This window comes from Haemorhous mexicanus, chromosome 11 (assembly GCF_027477595.1).
Source record: "Haemorhous mexicanus isolate bHaeMex1 chromosome 11, bHaeMex1.pri, whole genome shotgun sequence".
Lineage (NCBI taxonomy): Eukaryota > Metazoa > Chordata > Aves > Passeriformes > Fringillidae > Haemorhous > Haemorhous mexicanus.
This window is the reverse complement of record NC_082351.1, coordinates 8,726,418-8,744,866: the sequence shown is the minus strand read 5'-3', so window position 1 is coordinate 8,744,866 and position 18,449 is coordinate 8,726,418. Positions and strand designations below refer to the sequence as shown.

The 18,449-nt window shown below is 41.4% G+C and overlaps 1 protein-coding gene across 1 annotated transcript; it reads right to left on the bottom strand.

Moving 5' to 3' along the window:
• Window positions 1-5,129: 5,129 nt before the first annotated feature.
• Window positions 5,130-17,930, bottom strand: RFT1 (RFT1 homolog). The gene is made up of 13 exons (XM_059856278.1): window positions 17,776-17,930; window positions 17,587-17,672; window positions 16,984-17,100; window positions 15,219-15,408; window positions 14,574-14,675; window positions 13,688-13,822; window positions 12,697-12,775; window positions 12,388-12,438; window positions 11,647-11,777; window positions 10,654-10,798; window positions 10,224-10,329; window positions 8,974-9,223; window positions 5,130-8,107 (listed from the first exon to the last, which is right to left on the bottom strand). Exons 1-13 carry the CDS (start codon window positions 17,836-17,838, stop codon window positions 7,943-7,945), a joined length of 1,620 nt encoding a protein of 539 aa, XP_059712261.1. The 5' UTR covers window positions 17,839-17,930; the 3' UTR covers window positions 5,130-7,942.
• Between the last annotated feature and the right edge of the window lie 519 nt (window positions 17,931-18,449).

The following is an 18,449-nucleotide window of genomic DNA, read 5'->3' as shown; positions in this document are numbered from 1 at the left end:
CAAGAACTTAACAGTGGATATTGACTTACTATGTTTTTAATTCACTCTTTCAAGGTTTTATCTGAATCAATTAAAGAACTTCTTCCAATACTGGTCTTTGTATTTTGGTCTATTCTTAATCCTATTATTTATTCCTGTTCCAAAGCACCACAAGCTCTTTCTACACTTACAGCTGTAAGGTACCTTTTCACACAAATGTAGTCCTGTATAATCCTTGGGGTCTGGCCCACTTGTCCCCAAATGGTGTTTGCACTTCACCACTCCCTCAGGACACACCTTTCTTGGAAAACAGTGATTTCCCAGAATCTTCCATTACTTTTCAATGGCTGAAGTTTCCCCTCCTCAAGCAGAAGGGACAGTCCCTTTCTTTAAATAGCTTCTTCATTTACCCAAATAACTGTGTATCATACACACCTCACTATATTCAAAGAAAGCAGCTCTGCAAATAACCAATATTTACCATTTACCTTTGCTCATTCAAGACTGAGTCCATACTTAATACATTACATTTCCTACTATTTAAATAGTGAATATTAAGTTATGCAGATCTAGTTGAAATCCAAACATTGTCACTGTAAAACTCTTCTAATTTTTCATTTCTGTTCCCTAATTCGTTAAACTTAAAATCCAGTGTGCTCTCTTTGGGGCTCCTGTATATGCACTCTGAGTTCCTCCGGGGTAGCAGGTGTGGTGTCAGGGAAGCACACACAGTCTGCAGCACAGCCTCACTGCCCTGTCCTCCCTGTGTCCATGCTCCCCAGCAGAGATCAGTGCTCCCACTCACGTGGTGTGACAGCTGCTTGTGGCAGTGGCAGTTTCCCTCTGTCTTCATCCACCTGCAATTTCTCCCATTTGTCCCACATGGATTAACAGAAGAGAATTGGTCTAAGTTTTGGTACAAGGAAACTTGGGGAGAGATGGAAAATGTCTCTTCCATGTATTTTGGTATATCCACACCGAAGTGATCTGGACTGAACCAACAATCTTCCCTTCAGTCCCACGGGCTGAGGTCTCTGGGCTAAATTCTGCACCACCAAATCCAACCATGCCTTGCTCTTCCCACAGTGCCCTTTTCAAAGACCAGGAGACTCCTTCAGGAAGCTGAATCATCCAATCCACAATTCTGCCTCTAACTACAGCCCTGAAGCTGCTTAAGCTTTTTTCCACTGCCAAGTAACTGCACAGCTGGAGGTTTTATTGTCTAGCTTTTTGTATGTCCTTCATCACATGCACTTCATCACAGATGCTGAACACAGGCTTTCTGCAGCACACACCACTCTGCACAACTTTTATTCTGTTCTTCCACTTCCATTCTGTTCTTGTTCCTTTAATAATTCAACCTCTGCTTTCAAGTCCACCTTTTCTTACCCTACAGAGACTAATTTTCCTTTCCCTAACTGTTACAGATTAAGTCAAATTGGTTGCAGCTCACCTGAAGGCCCATCCTGCAGCAACCTTAACATTGTCTTAGATGTACTGCTCCCCTGACAGACTGCAAATGTCTTTTCAGCCTTTGTCAATGCATCTTCAGCCATGAAAGTTCCTGCTCCCACACCAGGCTATCTTTCAGGTGACCTCCAACACTACATTTTCCTCTGGATGGGGAGAAATCCTTCCCTTTTCACCTCACCTGGTGAGCAGTCAGCCCCAGCAAAATACTGAGTACCTTGAATGCCCAGTTACCAAACCTGAACATTATGTGTTTGTTTTCAGTTTCTGATTTTATTCTGCCTTTCTGCTTCAGTTGTGGCTTTCACACCAAAAGACTTGGTTCACCTGCACTCCACAATTTTGCAATTCTTCCTCTGAACTGTTTCATTCAGGCAACTTTGGCCAACTGCAAATAGAATCCACAAGCAGGATATGATGCCACTGCTCATGGCAGGAGCACTGGACTAGGTATCTTTAAAGGTCCCTCCCAACCCAAACCATTCTATGGTTCTGTGATATATTCAACTCCAAAAAGATAACTCATGTATTGGTTTGGATGCACCAAACCACAGAAACTTAGAGAGCTGTGGAGCATAGCACACATACAGCACTTGGAGCATCTCTACCAGATGGTTTAGCAGAAAATCTCTGCAGCTCCCTGAAATGACCTTCTGGGCTCATGAGCTGCCACCTTCCAACTCTGTATTTACAGTCAGGAATGTACACTTGTAGGTGGTTTTCATCCTCAATTCTGGAGCTGCTGTCTCAAGAAAACAATCCTAGTTGTTTTACCCTCTCAGCTTATTACAGATGTTTTCCACAGCTCTCACACTTTTCCTTAGGAATCTGAGGCAAGGTGCTCCCAGCTGTGCAGCCAAGACTCAGGCCATGAGTCCTGGCACTGACCTCTGTTGATCAGGGGAGGTTCTGCTCAGCCCTCCTCCAACTTGACTGTGCTGAGCAGGATCTGAGTGATGATCCAGCACTTCCCCAGTCTTCATCCTGTGCTTCTGCAGAGCTCCCAGATGAACATGTGTGAAGCTGCTGTGTAATAAAGTCATCTGAGGGAGAAGAAAAATATACTAGAACTGATCAGTACAATTCTGAAAGAAACACAGAAAACACCCACCTTCTCCACAGGTTAATACCCAGTCAACCTCAAATGGGAGGATGATTAGTGAGAGTTAAATATAATCACACACTATTGCCTTTATTTTCAATGCATCAATAAACCCTACTTGACCAGCAAAGCTTCACAGGCATACTCTGATTCTTCCCAACATGTTCTCCTGGTTGCCTAGAGAAGCACTTAAGCAGAGACACACTTACAAGTTTTATCTGCAGTGACAGAAATGCATTCAGAGAGGGAAGTAACTCAGACTAAAGGCCTCTCCCCAGAGGGACACTCTGTTCCTTGCACATGTACTGTACTCAGCTTCCCTTTCCTCATCCCATAACATCTCCTCACCCACACTGAGAGAGTGCTAAAAATCATTACAGATAAGAGAAGGCATATGAGTGCACTTTATGGCACTTGTTTTATAAAATTACTCCCAAAAACCCCTTCCATTAGGATAACAGCACTGCCAAGTCAAGCACCCAGAACAAAAAAGAAGCCACAATTAAACTTTTCTGTGCAAGTCTAATTTGCTCCCTCCTCACTCCATGCTGTCAGGGCTGGCAAACACAACCTTCAGCAAGCTGACCAACATCTTCCTCAAGCCAGCCCAGGGTAGGGCTCTTGTGATTTTTGCAATGAGACTGGCTAGGCTGATGTTTTACAGCAAAAAGGGACATGCCTACACACAGAAGCTGGTTATGAATGGCTTGCCAACATATCAATGACACAGCAATCAAAACAAACCAAAAAAAGAGTTGAAGAGATTCCCAAGTGATGGACCAGGCACTTTCTCACAGACAGTGCATGACTGTGCCTCAGTTTCTCTCTGAGACACAGGCACATCCCTTCAGAACTTTGCTACTCTTCTCTCCCTAGAGGGCCACAAGGATGTAAATCTGGAATATTCCTGCATTTAAGAAGGTTAGGAGCTAAACCTTGCAGTCTTCTCCCAAGCTCTGTTACGTTGCTCCCTTTTTGGAGCAAAAAGTTTATCACAAAGAACAAAACATGGTTCTTGTTTACTGCTGGATTAGAACTACTCACACACCTAATGTGTCTTTAAGGACTGCTATCTCTGTTGGGTTTTTTTCTTTCTGACACTTTCTTTAATTATTTCAGTCTTATTAAGTGGGCCATGGATATAAAATATCTGCCCTCTTGGTTATGTTCCTTGCCACTCTCTCAGTTCAGGGGGATGGCACAGAAGTTTGGAGAGAAATGATGCCAAACACATTATCCATGATTCACAAAGCCTTGCCAGCAAACAGCGCACAGAGCTCTGCCAGAGGCTCACTTACTACATCCAACCAGGAAGTCTGACAAAGGAAAACCCAGAGGTGTTTTACCTTTCCCCACAGTTCCCAGAAAATCCTGCCTTAGCTGCACGGGGGGCACACACCACATCCCACAAACAGAGCTCACTGCCGGGGTGTGCAGTGACAGACACCCCACTGACAAGGGCTCACTCCTCCTCCAGATCCCCGCAAGGCAGTGCATGAAGCACAGCTCAGATCAGACACTAGAGAGAACACACATCTTTCCATGGAAGCAATCCAAAGTGAAGCAGAGATAAGCACTTCCTATCAGTTTTCTTTAGCTCCCCAGCTGCTCACACTTTGGAGCAGGCCCTGCTGTTTCCAGGGCCCAGCTGTGCATCACATGTGCACAGCTTCAAACTTCATTTTCAGCTTATATTGAAAACCACCTCCAATTCCACAGCACTCTCAGAATGCAGATGAGTTATGCATTTTGTGCTGAACAAAACCATTACAGCTCAGCACATCTCCTGAAGCACTGATACAGTTCAGAAAGCCTCAGATCTCCTCTCTTTGGCATTATCTTTAAAATCAGGTAATTAAACCACCAAAAAAAAAAAAAGTATGATGTTCAGACAACAATATGAAGTCCACAAAAAGAATTTCAAAGTCTAGATAGAAGGACTGTTCAGGATCCAAGGAATTTTAGGACTGACCTTAAGGCACTCACACAATCCTTCACATGAACTAAGAAGCCAATACCCCTTACGGGTGCTCACTTGTGGTCAACATTCAAACTTTCATCTATTATCTTTTGTGCCTGCTAAAGCAGATTAACCATTTAGGCAAAGCTTCAAATCCTCATTTCTTTGCCTAAAATGTGGCTCCCCCTGCCCTACTTTTTTACAAATAAAATATTTACAGCACTAGGGAAAAATCAAACAGTTGAACAATTGGTTAATTGATTAGTTCTCAATAGCAGCATTGCCATTCACAAACTAATTTCATTAAATATCAGATTTATTCCTGGCCACTGAATCAGTTTTTATCACAATGCATTGTAAAAGCAAACAAAGGAACTTGGCCATTCCAATTCATACAAACAATCTGACAGAAACAAAGAGGGAAAAATTTACTATAATGATGCCACTTCTCACATAACTACTACAGCATATTTTATCTGTGTATGTGTTAGGAAATAGTGTGTATGTTGATAATTGAATTTACACATAAAGTATCCTAGAAAATCCAACCAAATTGAAGCATGAGCTGTACCAATGACACAAATAAAACTCCAATAATCATCAAGTGGAAGACAAAAATAAAATATAAAGGAAATAAATTTTATTTAGTGTTACTTTTAAAATCATTCATCCAACAAATAAGAAAAACACACCACAAAGCATGAAATCATAACCTTTTCCACCAAAGAAAATGTTTCATTCCCCTTTGGCTGAAACTAAAAGATTTCAGAACACTGCAAAACAGCTTCATGACACTTCAGACAGTAGTGCTTTTGACTGATGAACGGGGCTAAAACAAAAGGGAAACATGGTCAAGTTCAATCTCAGCTTTGTCCCTGAGTTTGAGAGTTTGCTGCTTTAGCAATAAAGCAATTAACAGCTCTGACATTGAGGATCCCACTGATAAATAAGAAACCAGCAGAGTTTCATAGGTCTCTACATCCTGTCTCTCCTTGCAGTTTCCTGCCACATAAGACATTAAAAATAAAACATTCAGTGTCACGAACACCAGTCAACCATCACTGAGCTGCCTACAAGTGATGTTTAAATGAGGAATGTGTCCTTAATTTGCTAATGAGCAATCACTAAGTCACCTTAAATGTCTTCCTGATTCATAGAAAATAGCATTTGAGACATGAAATTTGCCAATATGAAATACCACAAAGAGGTATAAAAATGTAACTTGACTTTAAATTAGTTAATATTATATTAAATAATTCATTTATATTAAATAATATTTATGAGACTACACAGGTCCCATCACTGAAGAAGAAGACCTCACATTACCCTACTTAAGAGATTACAAGTAGCAGAAGTAGTATCAGTGTACAGCTGGGGCTGCAAGAGCAGACAAGGCAGAATGACTTCAGGCTTCAATTTGGTAGGAGAAGTTCTTCCATCTCCAAAGCACTTTAAGTGCAGGGCTGTACAAAATTTTTCATTCCAAGGAGTTATAAAAATTCACTGTACAGATTGAGATATTACCACAGTAGGATCCCAAAGGCATACAGAAAAAGACAGACCTTAAAATACAGTCCATAGGTTCAATTGTCTTGATTTTTTTTACTACCAACAAGTAAAGGAGAAGCAACTGTTGTAAGCATTGACCATTCATAATAAAGAAGTTTTAACCCTCTGCAAGATTTGAAATTGTGCTTCATCACTAACTCCACACCAGAGAGAAAAGAGAAAAAAAGGTGAAGGACCATTCAGAAGAGAAAAATGTAAAAGGCAGAGAACTACTGAATTCAGTTAAGAGGACAGTATAATGTAGAGTTTGTTTCATTTTGACAGATTTCAAAACAGTGTAAGAAGAATCAGCAAGATGGCATCTACTCCTTCCAGCCAGGCAATGGAGACAAATGCCCTTGGCTGTGCAAGGCCACTTCCTGCCCTTCACTGTCACATTTTGGCTCCTCTATGATCATTTTTCAATCACCTAATCCTCATACAAAGTATTTTTGGTAATGCTTTCCAAGTAGGAATTACCAGAGTTTAGAAAATATTTCTAACTACAAGCTGAAGACCCTGACACTAGAAAGCATTTCAGCCTGGGCACTGAGGTCACCAGAATGGACTGCACAATGCCACTGCAGTGAGGGTTTTTTTAAGCAGCCTGAGGATCTTCAGAGCTGCTACATAATTAAGCTAAAAGCTTTCAACTGCACATGTCTGAGCACACATTTTTCATACCTTGACATTTTTTGGTCCATCCTAAAACTGCAAAGGGAACACTGATGATTATAAACCTGCCACTTGTACATTCTGAAACTGCCCAGTTCAGATCTTAGACCAGCAATACAATATGCCATCAGTACACCTAAACCAGCAGCCTTACGTGGAATTTTAGAACTTCTGGATGTCCAAATTTTCATCAATTCAAAAAAAAAAAAAAATCAAACAATCAAGAGGTTGAGACTGAACAAGTAAAGAAACAAGATATGATGAAAACACTGGAAACAGAAGAAAGTATTTACTATCTAATGAAGACATCTTCGATATGCATAATTCCTTGTAAAAAATCTTATTAAATATATTTAAAATTCAATTGTACAGACAAAATAATTTTTATTGTGATAAGTTTGTTCATGCTGGCATTTAAAATCTCAGACAAACCCAAAAAACAATGGAATGAAAGCAAGAAGTTTTATGAGAAACCTTATGAACTGAACCATCAGTGATTGTACTCAACACCTTGTGCAGACAATGCCCAAACCCTCTTCCAGCTGAGGCTTCAGGGTATTTCTGACAAGTTAATCAATGCCCTCAGACATGAAGGATCTGCTGAATGAAATAATCTCACAGAGCCAGCAGGGACACATGCTGTGTATTCCATTAATTTACTTGTAAACGTCAGGATCTTCTGTTCCCCACTTTGCACTTCAAACAGTGACAGCTCAATCCCCCTGCACCACACTGTGTTCTGCTCCACAACACTCACACTGGTGTTGTTTTATGGCATTCATTGTTGTGGCTGGTTTGGGGCTTTTTCCCCTGAGCATCTTCTCCCCAGTTAAGCAGCACCCATGCCAAATAAGAGCCCTCTAAACCACATCAGGCCTTCCTACACTGCCCAGTGACAGGAAGGGGAGCGCTCCACCTATCACAGTCTGGCAACCAGGTCATGTCAGGGGGTCAGCTTAGATCTTCAGAGGCTGTTTAAAGAAAAGCTTAGACAAGAATGATGCATAAAGAGAAGATTATTCACCTCTCTTTTGCTGTACTGATCAGTTCAGAAGACAAAATAATATGCATGTGGCAGTGGTCAACACTGCCACTCCCTTATCAATGCTTCCAAACATGTGGAAACCTTTTTTCCATACAGATCTTATGGAAAAAAAGACAGCCCTTTACTGCAAGCACATACAAGAACTGTTCTGCACAGGAGCAGGTCATGTTCCTTTCTTCAGATAGCGGGAGAGGAACTGGCTCCTGACAAAGTGGATGAGCTTGGTCTCTGTGCAGAACATCGTAACCAGGGTTGCTGCAAGGCACAGGGCACCCGTGCTGATGTGGATCAGCCTGGCCATCCAGCCCTTGTCACAGCAGAACAACACCTACAACAAAGAAAACAAGGCATTGCAGGAAAACCAGCCAGCACAAAGGGCATTTACTGTCACAACAAGAAATAAGGTCCAACACCTCTGTCCAACACGCCAACGTCACCATCAAGCCAAGCACGATTCTGCACATGCACTGACCCTCCAATAAATGACCTTCAGGAGTCACAATATCTGCTTTCTTAAGTTCTTTAAGTTCAGCAAAAATTAACCATTCAGTAGCTATCTGGTAAATGAGGAAGCTGCTGTTATCTGGCATGCAGAATGTGTTAACTGAGATAACATAAAACTCTGCTGGTGCTATTGGGCAAATCTGCTACTGTACAGCAACATATCAGGCTATTTTCTAACAAAACTGGAAATCTCCCACTCCAAAATATAAAATTCTTCATTCTCAGACATAATGGATTTTCAAGCTGTCAAATTTTTGTACATTGAAAAGTTCCAATCCCCTTAATAATCAGCCTGCACAATTACCATCTTGTACTGAATAAAAGTGTTAAATGTGCTCTTAGCAATTTTTGGTTTTCTTCTAGTTTCAGTTATTACTTGTTTTTATTACAGAATTTTCAATGCCATTTTCTTGGTGCCACGGCAAAACTTCCATTATTAATAAGTAAGAACATGGGTTAACTACACACAGCAGCAATGTGTTAAATTTTATTTTACTTGTCAGATCCTTCCACAAATGGCAGAGAACATTAATACAAAGAATCTCTTAACAACATATCCTGCCTTTCTGTAATGCAAATCTCCCAGCTTACCCTCAAAAGGCTCTTTTCCTAATGGCATTCCTCTTTTTGTGGACACAAAAGTCACCTGACAGCAGCATGGTCAGTGAGAGCAGAGAGGAAGGAGCTCACCTCTGAGAAAGCAGTGACCACAGCACTGAGGATGTAACCCAGCAGCAGAGCTGGGGAGGGCAGCAGGCCTGTGAGGGGTCTGTGGGGGCTTTCTCTGAAGTAGTGATGGATGTAGTGGGTGCTGTGAGTTATTCTGATGCCCATGTTGAAGCAGTTGGCAAGGATAAAGCCCACACTGCCATACCAGTGGGTCAGGAAATAAGAGATGCACAGAAATATGAAAGACAAGGCCAGCATAACAAAATTGTACCTAGGGAAAAAAACAAAAAGAAGAAATAATTTGACAATGCACGCAGTTCCAGCATTCATTTACTAATGATCTTTTATTTTCTAACATCAGTAACAGAATTTCTCTTACCATCTTCTAGTGAAAATAAATTTGAGAAATGAGAGGATAAAAAAAATCATTTGAAAGAACAGAAAATACATCAACCAAAATAAACCAAGAACTACATTATGTGAATGAAATTCTATTACACTAATCAGTTGTGCACTCATTGCAAAAAATTGAATTTAATAACAATTATTAGCAATGTAAAAACTTGTGCATTTTTTGCTATTTTATGTTGGGAATATATTAAAGAAAATGAATGCTCGAGAAGAAATCAACACTTTATTTCATTTCTGTTTTAAACAGTGACTTGGGAAACGAGTGCACATTTTAAAAGGGTGGTGAAAGCAGCCTTTGCAAAGCCAAAAGAGCTCCCACTTTGATTGTGGAAAATAGACCTCACTGAAATTAATTTGAAAGGGCCACATCAGGTACAGCCTAAACACAGAACCAGGAAATAATCCAGGCTGGAAGGGCTCTCAGGAGGTCACCCTGTCCAACCTCCTACAAAGTAGTAAACCACTGGATTCCCACCCACAGTCTGGGTCACTCCTAAGTGTATGTCCACTATCTGTACATGAAAAATGTTAAGAGTTGCAAACTTTCAATGAGTCAAGTGATTGTCTTGAAAAGTGTAACTTCAAGCTCATCTGTGCAGAAAACACACATTTAAATTACTTTACCAGTTAGTGATGTGCCTAAAGCTAAATTGACAATTTCTTAGTTTCTGACCTTTTTCACCCAAGCTTTTCAACTTTTGCTAAAGCTTCCACATCTAAATCTAAATGCACACAGCCTGGCAAGGAGTTGCTTTTCTGTGGGGCAGGATATTATTTGTGCCAATTTCAAAAGCACCAATTCCTTTTTAAGGTCATCACAAATAAATTCACATGAACATTTTGGAGACACTGTTTCCTACCTGTCCACTTCTTCTTTGCACATTAAGGCAGATGTAAAACATTCTGTTACTCCATTGACAGCAAGAAACAGGACATACAACGAGTAACACCGGAGCAGATCTGGACCTAAAAAACACATTAGAAATATAAATAGCTAATGATTTCTTTTATCAAAACACTTTGTTTTACAGGCAGTGATACTAAGAGATAGAATTTGTAATGTTAATACAAATAATGGAAACTTAAATTCATTTGAGCAAGTTTCCTGTCTAGATATCTTGACAAGAACACAAATAAGCAAGGCAAAGGATTCTGATCAGCTAAATCACAGATTTCAATAGAAGTTTCACAGGAAAAAACCTAAACTGCTGATTTATAAAAGATTCATAATAGCTGTAGGGGCTTTTTTCTAAAGAGTGGTGGTTTTTTTGCAGGTCTATAAATCTTTACCTGTTCCAGAGCTGAGCATTGAGCCTCCATAAATATCCAGAGCCAGCTGAGAATAGGCATAGCCAAAAACAGTGATGGTGAGGCCAATCAGGAGCACAAGTTTCAGCAGCAATTCCAATACATTTGCAGCCATAGCAACATCATCCTGAAAAAAACATAGCAAATCACATGAACCAAAATCAATGTCATAATAGCCACTCTTGTGCAGAAATGCTCCTTCAGAGAAACAAAACAGCTTGCATCATGTAAAAAGGTGTGAAACTTATCCTTTGTTATTGAATTGTCCACACACATGGTCTTAACTTGGTAATGCTTTTTACAGATTTATTATTCCACAATGTTTTCCGTTCTACACACCAGGTAGGTTTAATACCAAACATACACACAGACACCTCCCTCAGCCCACCATGGATCTGAAGCACAGGATTTCATTGTGTGCTGATGTGCAACTAGCAGGACTGCTACAGGCTGACCTTCATGAGTGATCAAGAATATCACTCTGTGGAACAAAGCTCTTACTCATTAATCCTCCTCATCTAACTCAAACACACAAATCTAATTCTTCTCTTCTCAAAGCTGCACTCTTCAGAAACATAATATAACAGTTATTGATATGTTTAAGTAAATAAAGTACATCCAGATAGCATTTATTTAATAAATTTCAATATTTAAATAATGGCTTGCTATATTTGGAAATACACAGTAGAGGTAGGCTTTCCATCACACTGTTTGGAGCAGCTGAGGTTAACTTTATTGATGCAAGGCAGCACTCTGCTACTGCATATTTTCATTTCTATTTCATTAGCATTTTACCTATTCACTTTTCTTTTTGGTCCAGTCTGACTCAACATTTTTATGTCCAGTTTTCTATTTTAACAGCCTCAATACTCAAATTTAAACACACACTTCTGTCCATCACACTTCTGTGATGCAACTTATCTGTAACAAAAAAAAATCAAGCATTTGACATGTAATTAATCCAAATAAACATACCTGCTTCTGATCCTTTACAGTCTTCCCTCTTTCCAACACTTTAGCAAAAAATACATAAAAGCTTTCCTCAATAGGCAAAAAGATAAACCTGGCCACCAGTGAACCAAGGTTATTCACAACATCATAGACACCTTAAAGAAAAAAAAGCAATCTCAGAGTTTTAGACATATTTTAATTTCAAGTCTGTAATAACAACATGAACTCTAATTTAACATCTCCAAAAAAAGAGAAAACAAGTGGTATTTAGTGCAACACTGAAGCAGTATTCTCTAAAAATTCTGACAGTCAAGCAACTACATCTTAAAACTGCAAGGTTTGTTCATGGCAAAGGTAAGGCAAGGCCAAAGCACCAAGTAGACAGAAGTGAATCTAGAACAGCACCAAACCACACTTCAAATTCTTGCTGTAGAGCAATTTAGAGGATCCTGATAAAGTTCACTGAATAAGAACAGGAATGTAAGGATTTACTGATACAGAAGAAGAGAAAGATTTACATCTAGTGAATGTCCATGGCAGGGGGCTAGAACTAGATAATCTTGAAGGTTGTTTCCAAACCAGGCTATTTTATAATTCTATTATCTTATAGTTTATATTAACTATTCCCTGAAAAGCAGATCAAAGGCTTTGAAACATTCTCAGATTTTCAAACTATCTTCAAACACTTCAAGTCATTTTCAGAACCACATGAAGAACAGTGACTAAGAAAACTCTGCCACCATTCCCCAACACCATCACACTTACCCTGATCTCCAAAATTTAACACATTCAAAAAAGTCATCACATATCGTTCACCTGTAAGTTCAAAATAAAGAACTTCAAAACAAGCCCTTAAATCTTTCCCAATAATTTGCTCAGGCACTTCCAATATTAAGTATTCAAGAGACAAAGTTAAATGGGACAGCACCTAGTTCTGAAAACCTTCAAAAACTCCATTCAGGTTGGCAATCATGTGACTTTTCTCCCCCCACCCAAGCTTTCTGAAGCTTTAAGTCAATTTTGCAAATAGTTTTCAGGAGCCCTCTTCCCTCACACTTTTATGTCAAGCCTCACCCTCTGTCAAAATCTGTTTCAAGAAGGATTGTTTGAAGAAACTCCAAGTCAAGCGTGCTTCCTTCCAGTTCACAAAGGTCTGCAAAGAAGAAAACTGAAATGTAACAAACGTGATTGACATTACAGAGTAGAAACAGAAAACAGCAAGGCACTGCAACACTGCAGGGCAGCTCTAACTGCAGTGGTGAGGAAACCCACAATGCCACAGTTATTAACCACTAAAGTAAAGTATTGCTGAATTCAAGCACCAACATCACTGATCTGGCAAAAACTGATTACCTTGTTGAAAAGTGCTGTTGGCGCAGACAAAGTACCCATAAGAGCATTCTACAGAAAATACTAATCAAAGTTACACTTAGGAAAAAACAACATCCAGGGTGTTTAATGGCCAATATAACTTCCACCCTCACTGGAGATATGAATTGTTTACTGCTCTTCTTGTCCTTATAAGACTTGCAAACAAGAACCACCTTTTTATTTCCAATCTGTAAATCTTATCCTGAATGTTGTCTTCCTCAATGAGTCTTTTCATTTCTTTTTTTGCTTCGTTTTTGTTTGAGAGATATTTGAGTATGCTGTAGAACATCATGGTTATTTTGTGCAGAGATCAAAATACCAAAATATCCACTGTTATATGGTTCTGGTTTGCTTTCTGCCTCAGATCCAGTGATAGCTGGCCATTCCCCTGCACAGTGCAGATGGTCTATCTCCAGTTAATGTCTAGTAACATTTTGCACAAATCAAGTCAGCAACAACAAACCCCAAACCACAAAGAGTTCAATTTTCACAACGTTTTTCTGACAGGAATTTTACCAATACAAAGTTCAAACAAAATTTCTATGCAATATTTTTTACTTAATCTATCATATCTTCTATAGTGCAAAAATAACCCCAAAACCACTCAATTAACTCCCCAGTCTAAAAGCAACATTCGAAGTGCCCTCACATAAGATTTTAAGAAGAAAATCAAGAAACAAATTGCACAACTTACCTCATCTTCCATGAAGCTAGGTAAGAGAGCTTTCACTCTAGCAACTGGAAATGACTTCTTTGTGGCTTCAGGAGATCCCAGAAACATCACAAAATAACTTACATAGCACATTACCAGAACACTGACATATAAAAGCTGGGAAGATCAGGAAGGAGAGAAGAAAAACAGTGAAACAAAATTAACTTGGAAATGCAGAATTATATACTAGGTGAAAATACAGTGAGAAGAAAATGTAAGTAGTTTTTATGCTACCAAATATTAAACTAGGTAAGGATTTGAACAGTTCTTAAGAATGGTGTCAATCTTTTTCTCTTTTTTTAACCTGTAGGTTATCATAGATCTTTCTAATTTTCATGCTTTATTCATCATTTATAGAATGCTGAAGGTCCAATTATAAAGCAATTACTCAATCAAAAATCAAGCTGACAGAGGAGCTACTGCCTACATTTCTTACTTCATAGAACATCTCCAATTTCCATCAATTACAAGCAATCTACAACAGCCAGGGCAAAAACTGAAGGAAAAAAATTATCTCTCCTTCATTGTCATCAAGAAAAAGTTTTAACCTGAATTAATTGCACTTGATTAGCACTTTCTGATAAGGTAATGCAGCTTGGTGGTACAGGCTGATAAAGTTCTGTGTGATTAGAATAACATAACCTTAGTTGCAAGATGTGCCTTCACAGATGGAAGGTGCTTCCTTCAACCTCCCTTTAACTCAATGCCAAAGCACCGAGTCAATAATGAGTATCAGGAAAATACCAAGTATAAATTCTAAATCTTAAACCTCCCAGGAGCTTTTTCTCTCAGCTCCCCAAAGTTCTTCAGCAGGCTAAATGTCAAAGGAAAAATAAAATTCAGCTGAGAGAGGACAAAGGGAACTTACCTGAGCCAAGGAAAAAATGTAAAGGCCCCAGTGAGGATAAAGGATTACTAAAGTAACTGTCAAAATGCATTTTGACACTACTGAAAGGCTTTCAGCAATTACCTTTAAGAAACACAAAACAGAGAAGGGTTATTTTCTGGCAACCTAACCACATACACAAGCTTAAAATATATATGCTTAATGCACAGAATTGATGTAGGAATGTAAGAAGTTCAAAGTCAGTGTGACTTTATCACAGCTCCTTTCTGCTGAGCTGCCAGCTTCGATTGTCACTGCTCTGTAAGTTTTCTATTCTAGCATTTCAGAGTTCCTCCACTGTATTTTCCCAGTCCTTTGTATGGGACATAAGGGAGAAAATTTTGCTTGAGACTATCAGAGTCTCAATATTTTTCAGTGTGTCTCTCCCTCCAATCAAAACCTATGTTTCAGGATTTAAGGATCTTGAAGGTAATAATGTCTAAATAAACCACCTTGCTTGCTTTAATGGGTACAAATTCCTGGGTATGTTACAAACCAGGCCATGCAGTGCTAAACAGTACACACAGGGGTTTTTATACGCTTGAATGTGCAAAGACCTAAGTCAGTAATCTGTTCTTTTCAGCAAAGATTCCCCCCACATGCACACACCCCACGGACTTTACTAACCTTAAGTCTCACAAACAAATGAGCTTGTGCTAAAACCCAGAATGGCTCTCCCAGGAGTTCAATAATGGCAGAAAGACCAAATGCCACTACACCAGCCTGATAGTGAGGAACCACAGAAGGGTCGGGTACTTCAAGCAAGTGTAGCCAGACTAAGCCCAAGATAAGAGACCAAAAGACACCAAGAGGGACTCTAAAAAGTTAACATAAAAACTAATTAATGGAAATGTAACTTCAGCAGAAACAAAAAAAAAAAAAAAAAACAAAACAAAGAACAAACAAAAAACCAACCAAACAAACGAAAAAACCAAAACAAAAACCAAACAAAAAACCAGAACAAAACAAGGGGGAAAAAAAGAAAATTAGGTTACAATATCACACATGGCCACAATGATTATGCAAAAAAGGTCCTGAGGAATTAATTCCCATTGTTACCATGCCAAGAATTAATATTTTCCTTTGTAATGAACACCCTTAAGGCACTCTGCAAGACACAGAAAACAATCTTCTCTGTTGTCCATTTTCTACTCCAGACACATAAGGTCAAATACCTGCATTTTTGTGCCTTAGGACCAAACAGTTCTGATCCCACATGAGCCTGCACATCCTGTTCTGCTGACACTGCTTCAGAAACACAGAGCTTCTAGCAGAGTCCATCAAGTTTTACATCATTGGAGCAAGATCTCTTTGACCCTCACAATATCAGACCCCTAAGATATTTGACATCAAGCTCCTAAGACATGTTTCAGATGCTTCACCAAGTTAATCTTCATTTGAAGTTATGCTTCTCTACAAAAAGAAGTTTAAAACAAAAAAGATGCATACAGTCAATGTCCTCTCTGTCATTTAATGCTTGCTTGAAAGGCTACCACACAGAAGAAAGTTGACTACAGTACAGCTTAGAGAACAGAAACAACACATTTTAAATATCAGTATTACACCCCCTCCCTGACAGGGAGAATCCCTCTGCTTTACACCTGGATGCAGATGACCACACATAACCCCCATTCCTGGGCCAGATCCAGTTAACAGCTGGGCAGTTGCAGGGAAAGTCAGGTGCCCCAATGGGAGAATACTATTTTATCATGCAGGGGTAGTTTTCAACCATATCAGGCAGGCAAATTTACTTCCCAGCCCAGCCCAGCTGGGGCTACACAGCAGCTAGAGCTGACAAGGGGAGAAACAAGAGAGATTGAGGAACCAGGAGGGAGAAACAAGCCATAAAATCCACTTTATCCTAATCACACTGCAATGCATGATTGCTTGTTGCAGTGCCCTGTGGACTTTAAGCTGTTCTGCTATAAACAGCACCACAGCTGAAATAGCCAACCCTATTTCCTCCTTGTTGTTAATTCCAACTCTCTTTCACCTTTTTGCATCTCTCCTACCCAAACATTTATGTTGCAGGTTCACAAATGCACATTGGGTAATAAAATCACAAAACTGAGCAGGAAGAGGAAGAAAAAACAAAGGGCTAGGTATTTGTGCACCAGGGCTTTCCTTCAACAGCTCTGACCTAAATGAAGCTCGAGCAACAGAAGAAAAGGCACTTCTGGCAATGAACTTCCTCACGTGCTCCAACAAGAAATCAAGTCCAAAAATGCTACAGCACCAGACTTGAGCAGCTTCCTACAACAGTCCTAGATCAGAAACATAACTGAAGCTTCTGAACTAAATTACCTCAGTAAGTAAACACTTCCTCTAATTCTGTGAGCTCCCAGACAAAAATGAGAAATTCTAAGGAAGTAAACCTTTAAAGGTATCTTACGTCAGCCACAAGAGATTAATTGTTTTGGTCCAGTTTCTCTTGGCACTCCCACTCAAACAAGCTCTGCGAAACGCCTCCCTGGCGAGGAAGACAACTGTTGAGTACAGCAGAGTCAGCCTAAAAGGGGTGAAAAGGACCAGAAAAAAAAGGAGAGAAAATGATTTCTTTTCTAGAAATTGTAAATTCTTCATGCAGTAGCATCACAGTTTTTACACACAACTGCCTGCCAGACAAATTCCTACAGGCGTGCAAACATGGTTATATGAGCTAAAATTATCACCATCTCCTAGAAACGGAGAGAAAGTAATTTTGTGTGACGATTTTGATGATTCAAATGGCAAGAATACATGCTGCAGACCAAATGCGAAGATGCAGTATCCTATAGGAAAAACACATTGTATCTAGTTTTCCCTCCACAAACTGATGGTTTAAACACAAAAACCAGGCCAGTGCTACCGGTGTTTCGGCATGAAATGACAAAACAGTGTGACACGGCCAAGAGCCGACTGCAGAGCATTAATCAGGGCATCACCAATGTCAGGGCAGAGACCAGCAGAAGCTCTGTCCCCACAGCCCTCCCGGGTGCCCGCTGAGCTCCCTCACCTGACATTGACCACGCCGATGAGCTCCCGGGAGAGGTAGCGGAGGGTGAAGGCGTTCAGCCCGAAGGTGACCACCCGGAACAGCACCTGTGAAAGAAGCCGCACGGGAAGCACCTGCGGCGCCCCGCCGAGCAGCAGCGAGAGGAGGAGGAGGAGGATGAGGAGGAAGGAGGGGGGGGCGGCCCCGCACCTGCAGCAGGGCGCTGGACGAGGCCAGCCGGGCGGTCTGGCCCAGCACGTCCTGCGCCGCCATCGCCCCGCTCCCGCCGCCAGGAAGTGGCGCGGCCGCCGTCGCGCCGGATCGCGTCAGCGGGGCGGTACCGCCCGGCCCGGCCCGGCCCCGAGGGGACACCGCGGTACCGCCCGGCCCGACTCTCAGGGGACACCGCGGTACCGCCCGGCCCGGCCCTGAGGGGACACCGCGGTACCGCCCTGCCCGGCCCCGAGGGGACACCGCGGTACCGCCCGGCCCGGCCCGGCCCCGAGGGGACACCGCGGTACCGCCCGGCCCGGCCCGGCCCCGAGGGGACACCGCGGTACCGCCCGGCCCGACTCTCAGGGGACACCGCGGTACCGCCCGGCCCGACTCTGAGGGGACACCGCGGTACCGCCCGGCCCGGCCCGGCCCTCAGGGGACACCGCGGTACCGCCCCGGCCCGGCGCTGAGGGGACACGGCGGCACCGCCCCGGCCCAGCCCTGAGGGGACACCAGGCGACAGGGCGGGACACTGAGGGGATGGAGCACGGAGGGTGGCGCCCGCCACTGAGGGCGAATGGCCAAGAACTCCAGCCCGCCGAAACTGAGGCGCAGCGCCACAGCCCCGGCTTCCTCCGAAGCCAGCCCAGAATTGTAGCCTGGCTCAC

Excerpts from the sequence above, each read along its gene's own strand:
- RFT1 (XM_059856278.1), bottom strand. The coding sequence starts at position 17,838 with ATGGCGGCGCAGGACGTGCTGGGCCAGACCGCCCGGCTGGCCTCGTCC. Across the intron at positions 15,409-16,983 it reads ATTAATCTCTTGTGGCTGAC|AGTCCCTCTTGGTGTCTTTT; the intron begins GTAAGATACCTT and ends TTAACTTTTTAG. Across the intron at positions 10,799-11,646 it reads CTGTAAAGGATCAGAAGCAG|GATGATGTTGCTATGGCTGC; the intron begins GTATGTTTATTT and ends TGTTTTTTTCAG.